Source organism: Schistocerca cancellata, chromosome 4 (genome assembly GCF_023864275.1).
Source record: "Schistocerca cancellata isolate TAMUIC-IGC-003103 chromosome 4, iqSchCanc2.1, whole genome shotgun sequence".
NCBI classification, from domain to species: Eukaryota; Metazoa; Arthropoda; class Insecta; order Orthoptera; family Acrididae; genus Schistocerca; species Schistocerca cancellata.
The window spans coordinates 539,920,366-539,947,837 of record NC_064629.1 but is presented as its reverse complement, the minus strand read 5'-3'; the positions used below and the strand labels follow the sequence as shown (position 1 = coordinate 539,947,837).

The 27,472-nt window shown below is 37.5% G+C and overlaps 1 protein-coding gene across 1 annotated transcript in view; it reads left to right on the top strand.

Annotated features, from left to right (window-relative positions):
• LOC126185121 (protein purity of essence) overlaps positions 1-27,472 on the top strand; it is a 321,301-nt gene that overhangs the window by 63,646 nt on the left and 230,183 nt on the right. Inside the window, 7 exon segments of the mRNA XM_049927939.1 lie at positions 1,894-2,083; positions 3,922-4,124; positions 5,664-5,823; positions 8,460-8,641; positions 15,345-15,590; positions 19,465-19,617; positions 23,547-23,814. Coding sequence (XP_049783896.1) covers positions 1,894-2,083; positions 3,922-4,124; positions 5,664-5,823; positions 8,460-8,641; positions 15,345-15,590; positions 19,465-19,617; positions 23,547-23,814 — 1,402 coding nt within the window.

Below are 27,472 nucleotides of genomic sequence, written 5' to 3'. Positions count from 1 at the left end.
GAGTCTCACAAATTGTTTAGAGTTGAAGAAACTGACATCTCAGTACAGCCTGTACAGGTCATCGTATGGATCTTACCATTACCTTCTATCGAAGGATGTGATTGTTTAATGTATGCATTTCCAAAGATTATTGATGTTAAGGAATGCTAAACATTCATAGCCATAAACATCTCAGTTTTCTCATTTTAATTTTGATATTATTTCTACAACACAATTGAAATAAAAAATCTAGAGCAATTTATTATTCTAATTCATCAAACCCCACTTAATTTTCTGTATAATCTCAAAAATGGCTTAACCAGAGTTCCCAAGATATTTGAGGAATCACTTGTGGTTGCTGTAACAAGAAATAGATATGATCAGTCTCACTCCAAAATAAGCAAAAGATTGATGACTCATTTTATTTTTTTATGGTACTCTGATTAGGTGGAAAAGTATTGTAACACATTTTTCTGATGCCTTTTGTTTGGACTCTCCGTGTGTTAAAATTTGTTTTACCATAACTAAGCATCATTAGTGGCTAGAAACAAAAATCTTTTAAAAGAAATTATCAGTCTCTTCTCATTTATGACTTGTTTTTGGTGGCAAGTTTTGTTAACCCATCTGATGCACACTGAGTCTCCTTTCTCGGGCTAGCACCACATTAAATCAGTTAGCATTTGTGTACTGTACAGACTGGGCATTCAAATTACGTGTTATATTCTTTGTGAGGTTAACTTGTGCATGCTGGGCTTCTTAATGCCATAATTAAGATATTAATGACATGACATAGTGATTAACACCATAGTTTTGAATTTGGGAGGACTGAGGGTCAAATTCCTATCTGACCACAGTTTAATGTTTGACGTGATTTCCCTGAGTCGTTAAGTCAAATGTTGTAATGGTGTTTTTGAATAGCACATGACCATTTTCCTTCCCTACCCCACCATCCACCATCGAGTTTGTATTCCATCACCATCAACAACTGGATGTTAAACCCTAATTTTCCTTTTTCCACCTTTATGTCGGTATAAGTTTCTGTGCATATTGACAGTAACCTTTTTATTTGCGATTGTCATCTAATTACTTTTATTGTTATTATTATTATTATTAGTAGTAGTAGTAGTAGTAGTAGTAGTAGTAGTAGTAGTATTTCATTGCACCACAGATGTGGGTGATGGTGAATTTACAGCAATATGTACATAATTACTGAATTGCTGAACACAGTAATTGCTGAACTCTGCCAATATTCCATGTCTTGTGTGATTGTCTGTGTACTAATAAAACTTATTATTGATAAATAACAATATCTCAATCTTTTTGCTGTAGAAATATTATCCACCACGTACCCAGCCTAGTGAAGTTGCCCCCTTCCAAAGCCTCCTCACCCTAGGCATATTTCAAAAAAAGGCAGTCACATAAGAAACCTGGGCAGACATGCAGAAACATAAAAGCAATGAGTGTTGTGCTCCTGTGCATAATTAGGAGTTTTATAGAGCTAAACCATGTATTAAAAAGCTGAGTACAGAAGTGTTACAAATAATTATTTCCAGTGCCAGGAACACATCTGAGGGCTTGGGTGAAGTGTGCTTATTGTAGAGCCAACAAGTCACTAAATTGTAAGCAATATCAAAATTGTTTAAAGTGACTGTTGTTGTTTTTGTTCCGAAATAAAATGACACCCATTTTGTTGAATTCGACTTATTGCAGGTGTGAGAGAGATCATCAAGATATTCCATTCTTGTATGATAACATTCTAGACCACAGTAAACATTCTGATTGAATCAACTTTCTGTTTTCCACAGTATTGATCGAAACACAAAGACGTAACATGAAGTTTTGAATTATGTAAAGGTTAAATATGAAAGTAACTTGACAAAGGCAGTAAAATATGCTGTTTCCAAATTATTTCAGGCTTTATCAAAACGTAGTCGTCTGGCAAGTGAGGATGCCCATACACAGAACATGCCCTCAGCTGATCAGCCATTGTCATCCACTCCAATGCAGCAGCGGAATGTCTCTCCTGTTCATGTGGAATCTGGTACAGAAGGAACTGCTAATGCAGAAGCAGCAAAGCAGTCTCATCATACTTCAAAAATAATTGGTAAGTGTGTCATTTCTGTTTGATGACACTAAAAATGTTTTACAAGGCTAAATATTCCATCCTCTCCTTTGTACTGCTTTTTAAAGTTTCAAAATAAGCCTTCTTTAAAGGGATGTTCGTTGTCACAAATGATTATATTTGCTTTTGAAGTTTCAGACACTACCAAAGCTGTGATTCTTAGTTACAGTGCTCCATCTTATGTTTATGCCCTAAGCATCTTAATAGGATTTTGAGGATTATTTGGCAGTCATTTCAATAGTGCAGGTGTATATTTTAAAATGGCATTGATGCTGTTGAGTTCATCTTGTAGAGTAAATTAGTGAGGTTTTGTCAGAACTCGTGTGATAAGGATGGTTGATTGTAAAAAATGGATTTGTTCATTCAGAATTATAACGATCACATTTCTATTCATTATTATAGCAATAGAAATTTCATTACATTAAGGAAGTGTTAAAAGAAACATTGTTTCTCATTGTCTGTGTAGAATTTCTTAAGTTATAAATGCCTTGTGGCTGTTACCTTGGGGTGAGCTCCCTGGGAAATATGTCCCACATTGAGTGAGCATACAGTTGGCAAATACAGGGTCCTGGAATGAGAACTGGGAAGCATTATTAGGCTCAAAATGTGGCAAGTTCTGTCTGTGCTCATGGCTGTCACTCATAATTTTGGCCTGTGGTAATTCTACAGTATTTAGGTGATATTCGAAACTGTAGCAGTCAGTCAGATTTTATAGCATTTAGTGTTGCGGTGCTACTGTAGCTTTCAACATACATTATTTTTGAGAAGGCGATGGTCAGTTTACCATATTATTATCACAGTGGGTTTCATGACTCTTCTCAACTCATTTTCATACTGTGATGGCACTTACTCCGTTTGAAACTGGTCATTCAAAATAGTGAAATGTATCAACAGTTATTAGCTACTGCTTTGTCTGTACACAAAGTATTTGCCAGGAATGATGCTGGCATTTTATATGATTGTCTGGAGAGATAGGTGGGCATAAGAATTTTGTTGGTGAGCTGTTGCTAATGAGTTCAAAAGTGGTTGCTAAAGGCAAAAGAAGTAGCATATAGAGAAGATTAGAGGGGGAATAGTAGTTAGAAATGAAGTGGTGGTGTTCAGGGGAAGGGGATGGTGAAGTAAAAATAGACATAAATGAATATGTGAACACACAAACAAAAAATGATTAAACAATTTGAAACTTAAGAGACCTTGTACAGTATCAGTGGTGAAAACACCTATGTCATATTTTCCAGTTAGGGTTTAGAAATCTGCCAGTGCTGGGTATATAGTGACTGCTTTTGCTTGTGTGTTCTTCAGATATTCCAAAGTCATGAATATCTGGTCTTCTTCTGTCTGACACATTGCTATTGTGCCCCACTACTCTCCTGCTACTCCATATCAAAAAATTTTCACATGGTATCTACATTTAATTAAAAAATCTAATATTTTGTAGCTCCTTGTTCTTTCTCCTTTATCATTCTTGTATCCTTCCTATATTTTTGCATATTCTTGTAAGCCACTTTTATTAACCTATTAGATTGAAAAATATGTACAAACTGCGTATGGTTTGCCATATTTGCAGCTTTAATTATCATGGAGTGTGTGTGTGTGTGTGTGTGTGTGTGTGTGTGTGTGTGTAATTTAAGACTGATAAATGATGTATGTAGTTATTATGTCATTTGACATTTATATTATCAAACCGTCCTGAAGTAACTAGCAAATTAAAACTTTTGCTCTGCAGATAGAAATATGTGTAGTTGAACGAAGTTTCTTTATCAGTGCTCTTTTATCGTAAAATCTTTGTTGCTTATAAAAATGAAATTTGTGTGTTTCAGCTAACCATAGAGAGGAAATTCTTCGTGAACTTAATGACAACCGTGTTATGTCATGCCTAATGGATTTATTGATTGGGTTTGTGCCAGCTATGCAATGTGCCTGTAGAACAAGCAAAGTTGTTGGCAGCTACAAAAGAGCAAGAGATTCTTTATTTACTCTGCATCTGACCCCAAAGAAATTTGAATTGACAGAGACGTTAATGGTAAGTAGCCAGGAGAAAAAGTTTTGCTGGAATAATAAATAGTTTACAAGCTAAAGTAGCAGATAATAGTTTCATTTTGTAGTGCTGAAATATTCAGGTGCCAAATATTGATGCCTTCTTACAGCTGTAACAACAGAATATTTATGTATTTGCTCACAAAGATACAGAGTAGTATGTCTTCTCTGCAAATATAAATTGAAGTCCTCTGCTTGCTTCTTTCTGTATGCTCAGATTAATCTCAAGAAATACTGTAGTGATTTTGATATGGTTTTTAAAAATGGGTGGACTGATTTTCAAGGAAGGGTCGTGTATATAATTTATAAATATTTCATGCAGATTGGCTTTACTGTGGTGAATTAGTCGACTGCCACTGTGAAAACAAAGGCATAGCCATCAAACATTGAATGGCAGAACTCGTTGGACCCACAGCTCTCCACAGCATGACTCTTCCTTTCATTTACCAACAATAGGCAAAATGTGTTCAGCACAGTGTGTTCAGTGTGCATGTGCCTTAACATATTAAGATAGTATTTGTTTGGACAACTTCCATACTATACAGAACACTGGTAAAGGAATTTCCGCTGGCAAAAAAGAGATTTAGGTATTTTAAAGATCATAAAGATGTGGACACGATCTTCTTGGATGGGATTCAGAAATTCTTTGAGGTTGATGACAGAAGATTTCACAATGGTTTAACAGATGGTTGATGGACACACATCAAAAAATGACAATTTCAGTGTACCGATTTCTGCTTCTCTCACATTAACAATCACAATTCACTCTCGTAATTCACTGCAAGTTTTTTGAACATACCATACCAAATATGACCTGGAGCAAAAAGAGTACCATCTCATAATCAGGCTATGAAGTTTGACTTAAAATGTGAGTGAACCAGATATTTTTATCCAATAGTTTCCTTGCTATCATTTGAGAACAATTGTGTAGTGAAAAAAAGTGAATCAAAAATCTGTGGGTTTTAATTTTTTATACTAAGAGTGAAAAGTTTTCCAAAAAACTGCCTCGGCAATGTATTCAGCTTTGCTTCATTTACATACAGTACTTCTTTCAGCAGCATAGCAGATGATTCAACTTTCAGCTCCCTGAATTCCTTGAATCATACCCATATGTGGTCATGATTCTTTGAGTGATGAAGTCTGCTGCAAAACGTTCGCAACAAAGAGTTGCAGTCGTTAGTCTGAACAGTGCATCAGTGCATACTTAACTTCACAAGAGGAGTGCTGTTACGGGCCACATAGCAACATCATTCTTGTTTCTGTTTATCCGTTTTTTTTTGTCCGCTCAGCCAGTCTCCTGTACATATCAAATCTCTCTCTCTCTCTCTCTCTCTCTCTCTCTCTCTCTCTCTCTCTGTGTCGTGTGTGTGTGTGTGTGTGTGTGTGTGTGTGTGTGTGGGGGGGGGGGGGGGGGGGGGGGTTGCTCACAAATGCACATGTGTATGGACACTAGAACATTGTAAATGTACTATTCTGCTGAGCATTCATTGCAGTACATTGAAATCTTGTTTGAATTATTGTTCAGGTTCCAACACTTGGCTCTCAAGAAGGTGCTTTTGAGAATGTGCGTATGACATATTCTGGAGAGCAAGGTCAAACTATCAGACAGCTGTTATCTGCACAGATGATCAGGAGGGTAGCAATGTGCTGTATGTCATCCCCTCATGGGAAGAGACATCATCTTGGTAAGTGTTGTAACATTCCTTCATTTTCCATTAGATTCATTGAAAGAACATTTCATTTGCGTGTTGCATGAAATACGGTGTTCCCGTCAACATTGGGTTTTACTGTAACTGGAAAAGTGCGGGTGTTGTTTCCTGTGTAATGTAATGCACGTAAATCTTGTCTGTGCAGTAGGTGAGTGAAACAGTTATAGATGATAGCATGTGCGAAGTGCCAGCAGAAACTTGGATATGTGTTTCAGCACTCAGGCCATTATTAAATAATAATTTCTAGCATATCAGTAAGCAAATTTATTTACATCATCTACCATAACTTTTGTTTAGCGAACTCGCTGAAGATGTGCTGTAATCTGTTTGAGGCTTTTGATGTATTGGACAGAATTTACTGTCCATCCTTGCTCCAAAAAGTCAACCATAATCACATCCTCGGCATCACGAAATACTAGAGCTGAACTTTCTCTAATAATCACACAGTTTTGAACTTTTGTTTCTGTGGCGAGTTTTGTGATGCCATTCCATTGACTGCCTCTTTGATTGTAGTTAAAAAAAAATGAATCCATGTTGCACCTCCAGTCACAGTTTTTTTCCAGTAGACTGGAGAAGAAACTTTGCAGAATACTACAAAATTCAAATTTTGCACTTAACAAACTTAAGGTAAGGAGAAAAAAAAAAAGGCGGTATCGCTTTTTGACTGACTCTTGTATGGCAAGGTTATAAGTGCAGTGGTTTCTTATCTAATCTGCCTCAGAATTTTTATTGGCACTCTCTCTTCAAAGAACACTTTATGGAATAATGGAAAAATCGACGGATGATGATGGAGAAGCTAGTGTCTTCTGCTTTCACTTCTGCATGTAATTCCTCATTACTTCCTCCCTCCCTTACAATGTTTCACACCATAACAAGGTGCAGGGTGGCACAGATAAATGATAAAATTTGAAATAATTACAAAAAATGGAATAAACATTCAAAACTTTATTTGATGCTGAAATGTGTATTGTAAAAAAGTGGAAATTTTATTAGGCTTCACATTTTAAAAAATTACATCATTTAAGTGCTGTCCATTCTGTCACAATCATCCAGGAAGTCTATTCTAGAGATATGCACAGCATGGCACAATATGTTCTGTGGCAGGTTGATGATTTTGTCTTCAGTCTTGGTCTTGAACAGAGCAAGGTTTATTGGTCAATTCAGGTACACAACACTCTTCAGCTGTCACCGTAAAATATAGTCACAGGCAGAGGTCTGGAGATTGGCGCAGCCACAGGATGTCAGCATTCATAGAAATTGCATGATCCACAAACAGATGTTACGCTGTAGCCATAGACAGTCAGGCAGTGTGTAAGGGGACTCTATCCTGTTTAAACCAGTATGCTGACTGTCAAGATTTGGAAGAGAATGGAGCCTTTAAGTTAAAATTTGTTTATTATGTTGACATAGCATTGAAATGCCACACCAATAGTGGAGCTTTCCTCATCTTCAAAGAAGTAAGAGCCTATCACCCCGTGACACAACAGTCCGCCCAGTAACGCATGTTCTGCTTATTCCTGTATCATCTTAAAGTGAAAATAGGCTCATCTGACATCCAAAAAATTTTAATGAATTAGTATTCTCATTGATTTTAGCTGACGGATTTTCTTATAATTATACACACAATCATTAGGTTTCAATTCTTGATCAAGTTGATGTTTGTAAGTATGAAATTGAAGGCTATGGAGTTTTCTTGCATGCCCCAGTGATTGAGTGCAGTCGACAAGACAGTTTTTCACACCAAGCAACAAGGATTCTTTACACATCATTGTTTTCTGGCGTCCATGCAGACAGTACTCACCATCTAGGACTAACCCCCCCCCCCCCCCCCAAAAAAAAAAAAAAAAAAAAAAAGGTGTGAGAAGAAAAAAAAACTTTGAGACGAGATCTTATAGTGATGCCAAAACAGTCTTTGTGCAGCTGTCACTATGTTGGTAATAAGCACTCACAGCAACAGCATTCTCTGCACTGCCTCACTACTCCATTACAGTGTCCATTACTACTCAACAGTTTTTAATTTTCCCCCACTTCTTGAACATTTACAGGACTGCCAACATCAACTTCAAATGTTCCCATTTCTCTGTTCAACCCTGTATCACAAATATGGGCCATGAAACACGAAAATCACTAACTACGTTTCTGCTTCTCATGTTTTATCCACCTGCCACTTCCACATGTTGTTATACTGACACTTCTGTTTTGAGCAGTTTGCCTTTTCTCACAGTTTCTCTTATTGGGGGAGGTACCTATGCATAGCGATTTATTATGTTGCTGGCAGCATAAATCTTTCTGAATGTTTTGTAGTTAAAATTTACAGTCAAGTTATATAAAATGTACTTTCATATACAGATTTGTACATGTACACAGGAAATCACAGGTTCATTAATATTTGGTTAAATTACAGTTTTCTTTGTTTTGGGAATGCTAGACATAATTGTTTAGGGCTTTCATTTTCGCTAACCATATATCTATGTAATGTAACAAATATTACTGTTGAAAATGTAAAGATAATCCATATTAAGTTTAAATATATTGAAAACTAAAAAGATTATAGCCATTTAATTTTTCAGCATATGTTTCAATTTTTATGTTCGTAATATTACTTTTTCCAGCGGTTTCTCATGAGAAAGGAAAAATAACTGTTTTACAGTTAAGTGCATTGTTGAAACAACCAGAGGCTTCTAAGAGGAAACTGACTCTAACTCGTTTATCCTCTGCGCCAGTTCCATTTACAGTCTTGTCAATAACAGGCAATCCATGCAATGAAGACTTTCTAGCAGTATGTGGACTTAAGGTAAGTAAATTAACTAATGTTATACATTACATTATTTTTTGTTTCGTTTGTATAATATTCTGTCACACTCCCGTTTTCTAATTTTTATATTTTATTTTTGAAACTGCGTTGAAATTCTCTTATTGTTCTTTATATGTTATTCTTTATTATCTGTCTTATAAATAATGTTTTGATGTCGTTGTAGCACTTTGTGTCAGTAATTGTATGAGGTGAATGTTACATGGTTGTCACCTGTATTAAATACAGGCACAGGTCAGTCTGTTGTTGTTCAGTGCTCTTAAATTGGGCTTTAATTTGTTACACAACATAACACTTCTGTGAGAGTGATTTGATAATGCAAAAATCCAAAAGGTTGCTATTTTCAGAATCTCAAAAACGCTCCTTCTGATTTTTTTTCAGAAAAGTGTGTGTTTTCCAATTGTGTTTTTGTTTGCTTTTGTTAAAATTTGAAGATAAAGGAAATAATGGATTGAAAGGGAAACTGATTTCTAATATAGAATTGCATTTTTCTTGTCAGCTCATATTGCAAATAATGATTAGCAGTTAAAACATTTGGAATTTTCGTAGGAGCTTTTATTGTACATTTGGATGATAGGGCCTCCTCTATAGTTTTTACAGATAGAAAGTATATGAGATTTGCTTAACCTCTCAGGGGTGGGTTAGTCCATTAAAGTACAAGATTCACCTGAGTATAAAATGACCCCCTGGCTACTCTCTCTCTCTCTCTCTCTCTCTCTCTCTCTCTCTCTCTCTCTCTCTCTTCTCTCTCTCTTTTTTTTTTTTTTTTTTGAAGAAGAAGAAGAAGAAGAAGAAGAAGAAGAAGAAGAGTCTCCTTGAGGAAAATTTATTTTTAATATATGTATGCTGACTAAGCAAAGTTACAAACTGTTTTATTGACATAAAGTATCTGCCTAAAAAATTAATATTATACCACTTATTGATTGTGTATATTTTGATAATACAAAATTAATTTTTATAATAATTGCCTTTTTTGCTCACTAAGCCTGACATCTGTGGCATCACTATTTTTAATCATCACCACAGTTGTATAATTGTTATCTTTGTTGTCACAAATATTTGGCTGTTTCTTGCAAAGACACTATGTGATCAAAAGTATTGGGACACCCCCAAAAACATACATTTTTCATATTAGGTGCATTGTGCTGCCACCTACTGCTAGGTACTCCATATCAGTGACCTCAGTAGTCATTAGACATCATGAGAGAGCAGAATGGGGCACTCCGCGGAACTCACGGACTTCGAACTTGATCAGGTGATTGGGTGTCACTTGTGTCGTATGTCTGTACACGAGATTTCCACACTCCTAAACATCCCTAGGTTTACTGTTTTCGATGTGATAGTGAAGTGGAAACTTGAAGGGACACGTACAGCATGAAAGTGAACAGGCTGACCTCGTCTACCTACCCAGACCATCACACAGGATCTACTGCAGGTACTAAGATAGTTAGCTGGGAGGTGAGAAAACTTGGATTTCATGGTCGAGCAGCTGCTCATAAGCCACACATCACGCTGGTAAATGCCAAACGATGTCTTGCGTGGTGTAAGGAGCGTAAACATTGGACGATTGAACAGTGGAAAAACATTGTGAGGAGTGATGAATCATGGTACACAATGTGGTGATCCGATGGCCGGGTGTGGGTATGGCGACTGCCCGGTGAACATCATCTGCCAGCGTGTGTAGTGCCAACATTACAATTAGGAGGCAGTGGTATTATGGTGTGATGGTGTGGTCGTGTTTTTCATGGAGGGGGCTTGCACCTCTTATTGTTTTGCGTGGCACTATCACAGCACAGGCCTACGTTGATGTTTTAAGCACCTTATTGCTTGCCACTGTTGAATAGCAATTCGAGGATGGCGATTGCATCTTTGAACACAATCGAGCACATGTCCATAACGCATGGCCCGTGGCAGAGTGGTTACACAATAATAACATCCCTGTAATCGGCTGGCCTGCACAGAGTCCTGACCTGAATTCTATAGAAGACCTTTGGGATGTTTCGGAACATCGACTTCATGCCAGGCCCCACCGACCAGCATCAATGCCCCTCCTCTGTGCAGCACTCTGTGAAGAATGGGCTATCATTCCCCAAGAAACCTTCCAGCACCTGATTGAACATATGCCTGCTAGAGTGGAAGCTGTCATCCAGGCTGAGGGTGGACCAACACCATATTGAATTTCGGCGTTACTGATGGAGGGCACCACAAACTTGTCCGAATACTTTAGATCATATAATGTATATTGTGATTTCTGAGGTGTTGGTTATGCTGAGAACTGAAAACTGAGCTTTTTTCCTGAATACATAGAGGATTTTGCTTCTATACTCAAGTGAAAATATTCCCATCATACCTCATGGTGAGCCTCGACAACATTGCTGCATGAAACATGTAAACATGCCACTGGCCCTAATCTATAGTTTTACCGTCTCCTGCAGCAATGTATGCTATTGTTGTGTATTTGTCCAAGTTCAAAGTCATTTTCAATTCTATCTACAAATTGATTCAGACAAACTGCAGTTTAAACTTGGTAGATGTTCATAAAAATTCAAAGTACATGATATAGATTCCCATGGTTGGCAGCACAACAAAATTTGCTGCTCACTCACCACTCCCATTTATGCACTCATCCTAGTTCTCAGCCAAACTGGTATCCCAGTTCCATCCCCAACCCTTTCATAGTGCTGTGGTTGAGCAAATGTGAAACATAGACTGCAGTATCTTCTAGGTATCAGTACCTATGTAACAACAGCAACTAATAAATAAATAAAAGATAGTAATCATGATTCAGTCCAGTTTGTGAACTTTCACTCATACAGGGATCTAGTGATGTCTGTTGGTATTATTTCCGTGACAGGTCTTGCCTCTGTAATTTTTTCTCACAATAACAATTATACCGAGTTTAATATGATTTATTTTGTTTGTTAGACAATTAATTCTGGATCAGTTTGCATTCTTGTTTCATCTGAATGTCATCATCTTGTTGTAAAGCTGATTAAAAGCTAGTAATGTTTTTATCTGGTACTGTAACATGTGGACGGCAGCCGATTCATTTGCAACCCACTTGGGAAATCATTCAGTCTCTCATCATCAAATAAAATACTGAATTTGGTTTAGAATTGAGTAATGTTTTCTGAAGGACAACATTTTCCCCTTTCAATGTTACCTCTACTTAAAAAGCGGCATAAGTATTTGTACGCAGTATCAATAGGCGTATGAGAAATTTCATTGTAAACCTGTTCAGTACAACAAGAGTTTGTAAGATGATAGAATTTAATGCTATTTTGTCTCATGTTTCAAAAAATCCTCAAATTTTAAGCAGAGCACTAGTTAATTGTAGTGGCTAGCTCATAGTGTCCCATGCATCTCTTGCACGAGCGTCATGTGAGTCAAAAGTCACATGATTGTTTGAGCAAGGTCAATACTGTATCAAGCACTTTGGTGTATCAGAAAATTTGGATCCCGTTCAAATGAGAGAATTGTTTGCCCAGTCCTGCCCTTCAGAATTTTTCAAAATAAATCTGCAAGTGTCCTCGGAAGCCAAGGCTTCATCAGTAAATGTAAGACGAATGCTATAGTAATGTATTAAGCTACTCAAAAATATTGACCTCTTCAGCAATAGTTTAATCTGTAACTATAAGATGACTATGTTTTTCGAATGACAAATTTGGGAAAAAAACCTCGTCTTCAAATCAGTTAAAGACAACTTACTAATGATGTTAGTCCCCCACAGAAACTTCTTTTGAAAAAAATAAGTCACAGCTCCTTTGATGGTTCATATTTAATGTACAAAATGTGATGAACCAGTTTTCTGGTTGTATAAACTAACTTAAAGGAGAAAGTTCTCCTAATCTATGATTTCGGTGCAAATTGCTCATTTGTGCTTAAAGATCTGAATTACGTCCTTATTCCTGACTGCTTAGAACATGATAAAGTGACATTTAATATTTTCCATTCAAAGCTTATGTTAGTATTGAAAAAAATTGCCTAACATACAAAAGAGGTTTTCCTTTTCTAGTGGTAATGTTACACAATATGCACTCAGGAAAAAATTCTAAACATATACCTTACACAAGAATTACAAAACTTGCGCAGAATGGCACTATTTTGCCATACACATGGTGAAAGTGCTTGGAATGGACATGGGGTAACTGTCAAGACCTGCTGCTAAAGCAAGCCTGGAAAAGCCATTCATTCCTGGCATCAAATGTAAATTGTATACAACTGACAAATACTAACAAAGTGAAATAAATTTACTATCCATATTCAGTAATTCACCCACCTGGGTATCCGTGTGTGGTTGCTTGGCGCTTTTGGGATTTGGGCAGGCACACAGGCCCAAAATTGAATTCGTATAACGTGTTAATGACAAGGGGCAGTGTGCCAGCCAGCCTGGATTGTGGTTTTTAGGTGTCCCACGACATCAGACTAGGTGAATAGCAGGCTGGTACCCACATCCAGCCTCAGTTACATCATCCACAAACATTTAGAAAACTTTCACACAGACAACTGGTTTACTCAATTTCTCTTTCAAGGGGTAAGGGGTTGGTGAGACAAAGGGCATCCAGTCACACACTTAACATTAATGATCCAAATTCGATAATAACTATGCTGACCATGTGTGTAAGTACAGGGTAAAAGCAAAAGAAAAAGGAGCTCCATATTGAGTAATTCAAAAAATCATCTCTAGGACTTGTACTACACACTCGTAATCCAGTATGGGAATAACCCATTGAAATTAAGCCTTAATCCTTGAGTGGAAAATAAAATATCCAAATTGATTGTAAACAGCATACTTCCTAAGATCATGTGAGTATCATGTAAACTGGATTGGTTACAATTGCCTTAAGCAGTGACACACAAAAGTTATGTAGTTAAACTGCGACACCAAAGCTGCATGATTGTGCAGACCAGTGTGAAAAGGGATATAAAACATGAAACCTTAAATGTGCTAGCTGATCATATCTTCAGTAACGTTGAGCCCAGGATGCCTACTGGAAGAGGCTCTACATTGACCATGGATGAGGTATTATCAGTTCTTAAAAATAGGCCAAAATGAAAGGTATCATATGAGTGATACTTAAAGTGTCATACTGCAAGTGATTCCTTTGTGGAGCTTTTATATTTCATTTTATTCTCTGTATCAGAATAAAGATAGCTTAAAATTCTTGTGACAAAAAATTAAGATGCTCTTATTTAAGGTTGTTCTTAAAAAAATTGTTTCTTTTTCATATAAGTTTTGTTATTTAAATATCTTATTGGGTTTATACTGTATGGCTAGATCTTAATAAGCCTAATATTGGAGCTTGGGTTTTTCAAGGTAAATGCCGATTTTATAATTTGTTACTAAAATCTCTTAGATTACATTATGTCCTTAATTTTATGTTTCAAAAAATCATGATTTCTTCATCTTGACATTTAAACCACTGCATTTGTAAACACACATATGGAAAAAAATATTCTTTATCAAGAAACAAAAGCGATGTTTTTGAGATTTTCAAAATTTATGTTTTCTCAGAATGTAGCAAAATCAAGCAAATGTTACAACATTGTTGTGTTATGCAGCAAATCGAAGCTTAAACCAAACCACTGACACCAGTTTCATCGTCATAGTATCAATTGTTTTCAAGTTACAGACACGTCTGTTTTGTGGTACACTCACGTAAGTTGAATATTTTCATACCTTAAAAGTTGAAAAACAAATGATTTGCGCATCAAAAGAGTAATATATATATATATATATATATTACATAAACTATACAAAGAATATGTGTGTGCGTGTGTTTGTGTTTGTTTATATATATATATATATATATATATATATATATATATATATATATATATATATTGGTCTTTAAATATGTCTGCTTGTGTCTGTATATGTGTGGATGGATATGTGTGTGTGTGCGCGAGTGTGTACCCGTCCTTTTTTCCCCCTAAGGTAAGTCTTTCCGCTCCCGGGACTGGAATGACTCCTTACCCTCTCCCTTAAAACCCACATCCTTTCATCTTTCCCTCTCCTTCCCTCTTTCCTGATGAGGCAACAGTTTGTTGCGAAAGCTTGAATTGTGTGTGTATGTTTGTGTTCGTTTGTGTGTCTGTCGACCTGCCAGCACTTTCATTTGGTAAGTCACATCATCTTTGTTTTTATATATATATATATATATATATATATATATATATATATATATATATATGGTTATAATAGAAGGAAACATTCCACGAAGGAAAATATACCTAAAAACAAAGATGATGTGACTTACCAAATGAAAGTGCGTGTGCGAGTGTATACCCGTCCTTTTTTCCCCCTAAGGTAAGTCTTTCCGCTCCCGGGACTGGAATGACTCCTTACCCTCTCCCTTAAAACCCACATCCTTTCGTCTTTCCCTCTCCTTCCCTCTTTCCTGATGAGGCAACTGTTTGTTGCGAAAGCTTGAATTTTGTGTGTATGTTTGTGTTCGTTTGTGTGTCTGTCGACCTGCCAGCACTTTCATTTGGTAAGTCACATCATTTTTGTTTTTAGGTATATATATAAACCATATATGAGGAATGTATTGTGGCTGTTATATATGAATTTCGTGTATTTTACTGATATTGAGGCAAATATTGTGTACTCCACTGAATATCAAATAATTTTTTGACTTTTATTTCACACTTAGCACACACATTTTCATAATTATTTTTACAGGATTGCCATGTTCTGACATTTAGCAGCAGTGGAACTGTTGTTGATCATTTGGTTCTTCATCCTCAACTAGAGACTGGAAATTTCATCATAAGAGCCATATGGCTGCCAGGATCCCAAACAAAGTTGGCATTGGTTACAGCTGATTTTGTTAAAATCTATGACTTGAGCAAAGACGCTCTTAGCCCACAGTACTTTTTCCTAATTCCTGCGGGGAAAGTTAGGGATTGCACTTTTGTCTCATCACAGGTGAGTGTCATATCTGTTAGTGCCATTGAAATTTTGTAATTTTGCACTGAAATTGTAATTGTGACTTACAAACTACCTTTCCTCACTTGTGTCAAATGTGAACTGACGTACAAAGAAAATACTAACAGGGATGCAAAGTACCTTTCATCCCAAACTCTGCAGCTTTGAAGAATACATACGTCAATTTTGTTTATGTAGTATTTCAGGTTGATGACGGAAAGTAGTACTCTTCCGAACTCGTTGTGCTTTTCAAATGTCCTGCTTAAAATAAATATCCCAGAACTGAGCACTGTGATCTCCGTGGTTCCATCATGTTATCTTTCTCTGTAGCCCTTTAATGAGTTACTATGTGTTAATAATTCCCCCTTCTTCAACGTCACTCTACCCGTCTTTTTTTTTTCAGTGCTGCGGCACACCATGACACTTCAAATTATGTTCTAAATGTAAGGTTCACTATGCCAGCATTTAAGCTGTAAAGCAAGGTTGGAAATTCCGTATATGCTAAAAAAAATTTAAATTTTTTATGAGAATTCAAACGTGACATTGAGTCTTAGCAATAATTTCATATTCATGGACATCCATATACTAAAAATCAACATATTGAATATTCCATTTTTCCAGTCATTAGTGGCTTGTTGAATAATTTTCTGGGATCAGTCATTGATTGCTGGAAGGTCAACCATGAGAATCTGTCGGTGGTGATCCACATTCATATATTTTGGAAGAACCAGACCTGTTCAATTTCAATTTTGAATGCAGTTCATCATAAATAATCTATCAATAATTTCAGAAAAATCTTTATATATATGATTTTCGGTTACCACCACGACAGATTCTCACGGTTTAATTTCAAGAAATCAATGAAATACCCCAGGAACATCAACTTCCCTTATTTGTACAATAACATTAAAATGTTTTTAAGGTAGCAAAGTAAATTTTAAATCCAATTTATTTTAATGTAAATAACCAGCACCTATGTACACAAACACATTAAGTACCTGTATCAATTTACATGTACACTGTGTGATCAAAAGCATCTGGACACCCATAAAAACATACATTTTTCATATTAGGTGCGTTGTGCTACCAGGTACTCCATGTCAGCAACCTCAGTAGTCATTAGACATCGTGTGAGAGCAGAATGGGATGTTCTGCGGAACTCATGGACTTCGAACGTGGTCAGGTGATTGGGTGTCACTTGTGTTATACGTCTGTATGTGAGATTTCCACACACCTAAGCAACCCTAGGTCCACTGTTTCCGATGCGATAGTAAAGTAGAAACATGAAGGGGCATGTACAGCACAAAAATGTACAGGCCGACCTCGGTTGTTGACTGTCACAGACCACCACCAGCTGAAGAGGCAGACATCTATCCAGACCATCACACAGGAATTCCAAACTGCATCAGGATCCACTGCAAGTACTATGACAGTTAGGCGGGAGGTGAGAAAACCCCGAGTTCATGGTCGAGTGGCTGCTCATAACCCGCACATCGCGCCGGTAAATGCCAAATGACGCCTCACTTGGTGTAAGGAGCGTAAACATTGGACAATTGAGCAGTGGAAAAACGTTGTGTGGAGTGACGAATCACAGTACACAATGTGTTGATCCAATGGCGTGGTGTGGGTATGGCGAATGCCCGGTGAACATCATCTGCCAGCGTGTGTATTGCCAGCAGTAACATTCAGAGGCGGTCATGTTATGGTGTGGTCATGTTCTTCATGGAGGGCGCTTGCACCCTGTGTTATTTTGTGTGGCAATATCACAGCACAGGCCTACATTGATGTTTAAGCACCTTCTTGCATCCCACTGTTAAAGAGCAATTCAGGAATGGTGACTGCATCTTTCAACAAGATTTAGCACCTGTTCATAATGCATGGCCTGTGGCGCAGTGGTTACATGACAATCACATCCCTATAATCGACCAGCCTGCGCTGAGTCCTGACCTGAATCCTGTAGATCACCTTCGGGGTGGTTTGTAACGCCGACTTCGTGCTAGGCCTCACCGACTGATATTGATACCTTTCCTCTGTGTGGTCATTCCCCAAGAAACCTTCCAGTACCTGATTGAACATGTACCTGCAAGAGTGGAAGCTGTCATCCAGGTTAAGGGTGGACCAACGCTATATTGAATTCCAGCATTATCGATGGAGGGTGCCATGAACTTGTAAGTCATTTTCAGCCATGTGTCCGGACACTTTTGATCATGTAGTGTGTATGGATACTCTGCGAATCTCTCTCAAGTTCCTGGGAGAGGGTTCATCAAACCACCTTCACAATAATTCTCAATTATTCCAATCTCGAACAGCGTGCAGAAAAAAATGAACATCTATATCTTTTCGTGCGAGCTCTGATTTCCCTTATTTTATTTTACTGATCGTTTCTTCTTATGTAGGTTGGCATCAACAAAATATTTTTTGCATTCGGATGAGAAAGTTGGTGATTGAAATTTCATGAGAAGATTTCACCGCAACAAAAAACGCCATTGTTTCATTGATGTCCACCCCAAACCCTGTATCATGTCAGTGACACTCTCCCCCCTATTTCTCGATAATGCAAAACATCCCGCCATTCTTTGAAGTTTCTTGATGTTCTCTGTGAATCTTATGTGGTAAGGATCCCACACTATGCAGCAGTATTCCAAAAGAGGACAGACAAGTGTAGTGTAGGCAGTCTCTTTAGTAGTTGTGTTACCTCTTCTAGGCATTCCGCCAATATAAAGCGGTCTTTGGTTCGCCTTCCCCATGACATTATTTGTGTATTCTTTCCAATTTAAGTTGTTTGTAATTCCTAGGTATTTAGTTGAATTTACATCATTTCTAAATCGTTCTGAAATTTGTTTCCCTCATCTGATGACTTTATTAACGACAAATGTCATCTTGAAACAATGTAAGACGGCTGCACACATTGTCTCCTAAGTCGTATATATAGATAAAGAACAGCAGAGGGTTTATAACACTGTGACCTCTCTGACAGGAAATCACGAATCCCTTCACATAACTCAGACAATATTCAATTAGCACACAATTAAAGTACAAGCCACTTGGGAGGGACAGTGTCAGAAACCTTCTGGAAATCTAGGAATACAGAATAAAACTGACAACTTCTGCATAACTGTGACAGAAACTGTGTTTCTGATCTGTGTATGGTACATGGAATTAACTACTTCATTTATTCTGGTTTTACATCACACTTTGCTGATGGCACTGATATCTAGCACCTAAAGGTGGTCTTAACCATTATTTTCCTAATCTTGTATTGTGCTGGGCATTTCCTCTATTGTAAGTAATTTGATATTCCTACTTTGAATCTTCACAGTCTTTACTCTTCCAGTTATCACAATTTCTAATTGTTTTACAAGTTGTTTTATTACCAGTCCCAGAGATCACAGTCTAAGTTTACTGTGAAACAATAACGCAATACCCTATAAAATGTGCCGCGCGGGGTAGCTGCATGGTCTAAGGTGCCTTGTCACAGTTCGCGTGGCTCCCCCCCCCCCCCCCCCCCCCCCCCCCCCTCCCCATCAGAGGTTAGAGTCCTCCCTCGGGCATGGGTGTGTGTTTTGTCCTTAGTGTAAGTTAAAGCTAGATTAAGTAGTGTGTAAGCCTACTGACCCATGACTTCAGCAGTTTGATCCCATAGGATCTTTCCACAAATTTCCAATTTCTTATTAAATGCAACTTTTTTAAATGTAGGCTACAAATTTCCATAGTATTCCTGATATTAAAGTTCAGTGGTAAGGGAAGCACTTAATTTAACCAAATTGAGAAATTGTTTATATAGTTTGTAGTAATATAACTTTTTGTATTGCTTTAACTGGATTATGTATGTAGAAAGGTAATCTGTTTTCGTGTTTTCTCTAATTATTTTCAGTATTTGGAGAGAAATCCAGATGGCTGTGATCATATGCTTCTGATGTGTTCAAATGGTCATATATATGATCAGGTTATGAATGAGGAAAGCTCTGCACTGAATGGTCCGTTCTATGTTACCAATACATTGACACTTTGTCATCCAGAAATTGGAGTGAGTAATTATTACAGCTTATTGAAAGAAATTTCTGCACACTTTTTCTGTGCTTTTCTTAAAATTTACAATTAGCATACAAGAATTTTGTTTATTATATATTGTTGCCTGCATATATTTATTAACACCTCGGTTTAGACTTAGGTTACATGTTGAGTGTGTGTCTGTTTAGTGTCATGCAATTGGATCACAGGGAGCGCTAAGAGAAAGAAGTACTGCACATTATTTTTACCTGGAAATTACACTCGGGGATTAGGTGAAAAATGAAATGATTTTTAATGATACTCCCCTTAGTTTTCCTGGATATATAATAAATTTGCATTATGGTAGCTCGAGAAATTAAGTATATGCATGATTTCAAATCCGTTTTATTACAATTTATAACTGTGGAAAGCAAAATTTAAATCAGCCCTGGCTAGAAGCATCTTCAATTCCTGTTTGTGTTCCATGCATCCACTGAGGACATATTCCATGTGTGTCTTGAATTGTTTTGGTGGCTAAAATATTCCACCATCTTTTGGACATGCATCTGGAATAGTACTGTGTCAATTAGTTTAAATTCTGCCAGTGACTCACTTTGAAGATGCCTGAAAGGTTATCAGTTGAAATATTGGAAGAAGAAAAAATACAATCCCAGATGCACACCCAAAAGATGAAATAACATACCCCAGCAGTCCAAAAAGTATTGAGACTGAATTGATAAAAAAAAATAGAAAAGTGTTAATATTGTGGTTTTAATGCTTCGAGTCCTACATAGTCCTTCTCCACTTAATTGTAGTGTGCACTTCCCATCAGAAAAGTCCTTTCGAATGTTTTTCAACTCCAGCATCACATTACCTTGAATGAAAGTTATGTAGTTGAAGTGTTGACCCATCATATGAATTTCTACACTACGTTTTTGGTGATAATGCCAAGTCTTGTCACCAGTGATTAATTTTTCCAGAAAAGAAATGTCCACATTATGCATTTCAGTCAAGTCACTGCAGGCATCTGAGTGTCATCGTTTTTGTTCGGGAGTCAAGGTGTGTGGGACAAATCTTGCACACACTTGTCTTCTTCAAAGCATTCTGGAGAATGTCTTGAACAAATGATTTTAGAAATGCTGCTCCATTGTGATGTGTGACACCACAATGTTGACACATTACTGTCACACATCTACCACGTAACACTGCTTCCTTACAACTGATTGGCTGAATGCACATCCGCTCCATGAGCTAGAACCAATATATTTCGGTGATGTAAAGTTCCAGTCCTACCCCCCTGTGACCATTTGGTGTCTGTTCCTCTCAGTTTTTTCAGGAGTATAAAGTTTTACCATTATTTACGTTGATGGTTCTAAAACTGTGGATAGGATTGGATATGCTTCTACATCTCCTGCTTATCAGGAAGTACATTTGTTTCTAGAAACATTTAGTGTTTTTGTGGAGGAGGATGTAGCCATTAAAAGAGCTCTTCATTTTAGTGAACAAACCTCCCTTGACCATGTTTTAATTTGTCCTGACTCAGTAAGCTGATTTCAGGCTGTTGTTGATGTTAATCTTCTCACTCTGTAATATCTGTTACTCACAATCCTCTCTCTGACCTTAGTCGAAATAGCTGCTCAGTTGTCTTTCTCTGGGACGTATGTCATGGGTATCCCGGGAATGAACTCGCTGCCCACTTGCTGATTACTTGTCCAGCAGTGACTTTGACAATGTGAGGTGCAGAATTTTGGATGCAGATAAAGCCTTTACTCACTCAGAGTTTGAAAAGCACCTGGTGGGCTTCTGACTCCTCTAATAAATTTGGCACTAACAAGGAGACTAAGGCTGCATGGTGTTCCTCCTTCCAGGAGAAGTTTCTGTTTTGCCTCTGTATCAGTTGTACCAGATTAACTTGTTGCTTTATCTTACGTAAATTGCCACCCACATATTATGGCCACGGAGCAAATACAGTAACCGTGAAATGCTTCCCTCCTCCTGGCTCTCCACACGGAGCCCCTAGAATTGGTGCATGACTTATGAGTAGTTGAACTAGTGATGTGGTCCCCCCCCCCCATTGAGAAAGCCATTTTCATTCTCAGACCTGAAATTTTAAAATGCTTTTGGGATGGTTGGACATTGGCCATCACCTGCCATGTGCTAGACCCAGGGATCCTTGACATTATCTCCTGTGTCAGCTGCCCTGGTCATTCGTTTTTTAATTACCTTTAGATGTGATTAGTCTTTTTTCTCCAGTACCTTGTTTTACTTTGTTAGGAGTGCCCTTTCATATAGCACTCTTGACCGTAAGTATTCATTATCCCTGGTGTGCACATAAGGCAGCTTGAGGGGCAGTGCGCAGTGGCAAGGAACAGTGTACAACGTGACACTCCAGCCAATAGAGTTGTTCTGCCATGCCGGCATGTAACATGTGCTTCTGGGTCTCTGTAGAACGTATAGCACTCATTTTCGTGTTTATACATGGTGAGGTTACTTAGCCAATGTAGTGTTCATTATGGGAGGCATAAAGTGAATACAAGTATTACATTACGAAGAGACTGAGTGAGTTTTCTGAGCATGTAAATTCTACGAGGGCAAGTCAGAAGCAGAAATAGCAGTCCAGTGCAGCTCTTACCGAGTGTTGCCAGTTATCAGGGTAGGCTATGGGTGGAATGGGAGGTGTGGGGCAGAGACAGAGAACACACTAGCAATGCTGTAAAGCATTATTTCATGCTTCCTGCAAGAGAGTGTATTCTATTCCCATTTATAACTCCTTTATTATATTGCATCTGGGCTGGGGCAGTTGTGGGAATGACACCTCCCGCCACATTCTGAGCCCCAGTGGCTCTTGATTGCACCCACCCACCCAGCTACCATCCTGATTATTTCTCTCACCCATTCTTACCCAGCTATACAAATATAAATTTCACCAATTGTAGTTTATGAAAGAAGTTTGGTGTAAAACTTTTGATTAACATTTACAGAATTTTCTCAAATTAATGCTTTCCTTCAGTTTAAATATATTCCAGAAGGAAAGGTCAGTATTCAGGGGTAGGACACAAATTATTCATTCAAAGCAAAAAGTTGAGTAAACATGGGCTCTAAGTGCGTACATTAAGAGCTATGAACACTTCTTCATATTTGATACTATGAAACAAATCTCTTCTACAGCAAGCTCTTTGGTTTCCATATTTTTTGAGGAAGTAGTATGTATCAAAACAAGGAAAATAATGTCTAATAAACATGGGCTCTAAATTGCACACCCTAAGAGCTATGAGCACTTCTTCAGTAGAAGAGATATTTCACAGTAACAAAGATGAACAAGTACTCACAGCTTTTAAGGTACGTGTTTTAGAGCGCATATTTACTGGACATGGTTTTTTGTTTGTTTTTGTTCTATACTTTCCAAAATATGGGAAGCAAAGAGCTTGCAGTAGAAGAGATTTGTTTCACAATATGAAAGATGAAGTAGTGGCTCGTAGGTCTTAATGTATGCTTTTTGGAGCCCATGTTCAGTAGACAGTTTTGCTTCGCATAAGTGTGCCTGTCATGTCCCTCATTACTCCTGGGACACCGCGTATAAAAATGTATCGGAGATTGTGAGACAGTACCTTGAGTAATGCAATTTAGAACCGAGTGTATGTGTGGTGATTCTTTTAAATCTATTGTGGTAAGGTAACAAGGTGCTTTAGATGATTATGTTGCCATTTCCTCAGTAATCCATATTAATTACATTTGTTGCCAATTATTATGATGTGCTATTGTGACAATATGAATTGCTAAGTTTTTTCAATCAGCATAATGTACCTCTTTTGTAACGAGGTGCTTGTTGCGTGGTGTCTACACCATACTCCAATTTAAAAAACTGAAATGTATAATTTCATCAGATAACAATTTCTACTATTTTTGTTTATCATCTTGTGCAATTTTTCCCTGCTGTAATAATTTGTTTCTTCTGTGTTAATTTAGGAAGTTGTTGGACAAATCGCATCCCAAGGTGGAGTTTCTGTTTACTACTCTCATAGCCTACAGATGTTATTTTGGAGCTACGTAAATGGAAAGAGCTTTATGGCACCATTGCGCTGTTTAGCTGACTGTGTTACAGCTGTATTTCCAATCCAGTTTGGAAAACAAACAACAAATGGCAATAAAGCAAATAATTCTCAACCTCAGCCTTTGTGCCAGTGGACAGAAGTGCCAAATCACCCCGGACTCGTTTGCAGCCTCATGCAAGGAAGTAAGTATAAGTTCAGAAATATTTTTTAAGTACACATCATGAATGCAATTCCTTCACGTCTCCACTGATTTTAATTTTAGTTTCTGTGTGTATTTCACTTCCATATATGGTTATTTTTAAAAAAGTTACGTTATTTAGTTCTTTGGCTGTCTCAAGTCTGTTTCCTTACCTATGAAGAATGCATTGGTGCAGTTTCTGCCAATGTGTAAAAGGTATTCAAATTGAGAAATTCCAGTAGATTAATGGCATTTATTACTCAATTTTATTTTTACGAACATATTATGATTTATTGGCTATCACAATCTTGTTTCATCTCTGGCAGAAATATTGTATAGAGTTGTGGCATTACGTGTCCTGTGTAACATGGCAAAAAACACTAAGTAAAATATAAAAAAAGTGATGTCAGTACAAATTCTTATGTAAGTACCAGTCATAAAAAGATTCCGTAGCGTAAAATTAGAGAGGTACAGACAATAACTTTTCCCAGTAATAGAGTGGCAATGCAGATTTCCATCTTTTATAAAGTGAAATAAGCCATTGACAAGTATAAAATTAGTTATTATGATTGCAGCAGAGCTTGGTTGGGTGGACAATTGTAAATGACAACTGGCAGAAGTCAGTAGAGATTCGTGCATCTGTAAAAAGATTTATGCACAGATCATACAACTACCACCACTGTCGTACCTCAGTAAAAGACCTTGCTGAGAACCTGAGAAAATTCTGGTCCTATGTAAAATAACTAAGTGGGTCTAAGGCTTCTGGTCAGTCACTGGACCAGTCTGGTGTGGCAGTGGAAGATAGCAAAAGGAAAGCTACAAGTTTTAAATTTGACATTTAAAATATCAATCTCACAGGTGAATCATACAAAAATACCATATTTTGACCATCGAACAGACTCCTGTATGTGCGACATAGTAATAAGTATCAAGGAACAACTGAAGAAGTTGAAAACAAATAAGTCATCATGCCCAGATGCAATCCCAATTCGGTTTTACAAAGAGTACTCTACGGCATTGTTCTCTTATTTAACTTGCGTTTATCACAAATCTCTCATACAGCACAAAGTTCCAAGCAACTGGAAAGAGTGCAGGTGACTCCTATATATAAGGAGGGTAAAAGATCAGACCCATAAAATTACAGACAAGTATCCTTAATGTCAGTTTGTTTTAGAATTTGTGACATATTCTCATTTTGAATGTAATAAATTTCTTTGAGATGGAAAAGCTTCTGCCCACAAATCACATAGTTTTAGAAAGCATTAGCCGTGCAAAACTCAGCTTGCCCTTTCCTCACACATACCCTGCAAACTATGGATGAAGGGCAACAGTCAGGTTCTATATTCTGAGATATCTGTAAAGCATTTGACATGGTGCCCCACTGCAGACTGTTAATGAAGGTATGAGCATACAGAATAGGTCCCAGATATGAGAGTGGATCAAAGATTTCTCAAGTAATAGAAACCATTATATTGTTATATAATGTACCTCTTTTGTAACGAGGTGCTTGTTGCGTGGTGTCTACACTATACTCAATGGAGTCACCAACCATTATATTGTTCTCAGCAACAAATTTTCATTAGAGACAAGGGTATTGTCACGAGTGCCCCAGGGAAGTGTGATAGGACCACTATTATTATCTAGTAACATAAATGATCTGGTGGACAAGGTAAGCAGCAATCTGCAGCTGTTTGCTGGTGATTCCGTAGTGTACAGGAAGGTGACATTGAGTGACTATACGAGGATAAAAATTTCTAGGTTGTGTGGTGAGTGGCATCTGGCCGTAAATGAAGGAAAATGTAAGTTAATGCAGATGAGTAGGCAAAACAAACCCACAATGTTGAAATAAGTATTATTAGTGAGTTTCCTGACATAATCATGTTGATTAAATATCTAGGCATAATATTGCAAAGCAAAATGAAATGGAACGAGCATGTAAGGATTGTAGTAGGGAAGGTGAATGGTCGACTTTATTTCATTGGGAGAATTTTAGTAAAGTGTGGTTCATCTGTAAAGGAGAGTGGATATGAGACACTAGTGTGACTCATTCTTGAGTACTGCTCAAGTATTTGGGATCTGCATCAGGTTGGATTAAAGAAAGACATCAAAGCAATTTACAGGCAGGCTGATAGATTTGTTACTGGTAGGTTCAACAACATGCATGTATTAAGGAGTTACTTTGGGAACTCCAGTGGGAATCTGTGGAGGGAAGACAGTATTCTTTTTGAGGAACACAACTGAGAGAAGCTGATTGCAGAACGAACCTACTGCCAGCGTACTTAGATTTCAAATAAGGACTACAAAGATAAGAGAAATTTGATTTGGACTGGATGATTATGGGCGTAGGGATGTTTTCTGTAATTTAACATGACTGTCACTTCCAACAGTGATCTGCCTTTATGAAAAATGCCTGTTTGCATTCCATGGTTTGGATTTCATGTTAAATGAAAACCAGCAGGGAACAGTAAAGGCTATGATTGAAAGTGCCGTTTTGTGGACAGAGTAAGAATGAATATTGAGTGTATAATGTTGAACTCATAACAACTGCTAAAATTGTGGTTAATTACAAGTATTGTGCTGGGTTAGAAAACTTAGACATGTGAGAATAGTGTTGTTGAACACAATTTCCACAATTAACTGGCCAGGTAATATTATGTGCCATTGGGAGGCTTGATGGTCCTGAAGTAATCCCCAAGACATTGAATGTTGTGATGTGTCTGCTATATTTAACAATGTCAGTAGTTCAAGGACAGTGCACATGTTTTGGTTCAGGTTGACAGACACATACAGATTCACACTTGAACCACCATGGTATAAAAGCAGCCATTGCTGATTACATTGTGGCTACAGCAGAGACTAAGACCAATTTTGCACCCAATGCATCAGCAGTTGTTTGCTGTATGCTAGGTTATGAGCAAGGTACCATTCTCCAGACTTCTGTTTATACCTAACCATTCTCTGTCCCACCACCTATGGTGCACCAAAGGGGACAACTGCAGGGGTAAGTACGCAAAACTATATTTAATCATAAGTGTCTGCCCTGGTGTCAGAAGTAACCATTTGCAAGGGTAACATCAAACAGAAAGAGGAGCATCTACTGGATAATACCAAGCAGCAACGTATAGGACCGACTCGGGACATCATAGTGTGGGGAACCATAGTCTAACTAATGTTTTTGGAGGGAACAGTGAACAATGCAGCATGGATCTAGACTGCTATCCAGTTAATTCTTAGTTTCAGGGAGAAGTAATCATCTGGCAGGAAAATGCCCTTGAACACTCTTTTCGTGTTGCCCAAAGCATCCTCAAAAATATTTGTTGACTTTGTGGTCAATTGATCACCAGAGAAGCTCCTTCATTGAGTATATGTGTGGTGTATGGAATGGTGTCTAGTCTGGCATCCATTACATCATCAGGTGACCATTCATGACAACATGTGGAAATTTTATGGGACTGTATCTTACATATGGTTTTATGTATTTGAGATTAAAGAACTATGTTGTGAATAGAGAAGCCTGTTCACAATTGTGGAATTATTACTTAACAAATTACTTCTGAAGTGCATGAGACTATGATTATACTCATATGTGGTGCATGTCTGTATAATAGTCCAATTAAACCTCATTCATGTGGAACAATAGCTTTAGGTTGTTCATTTTCTGT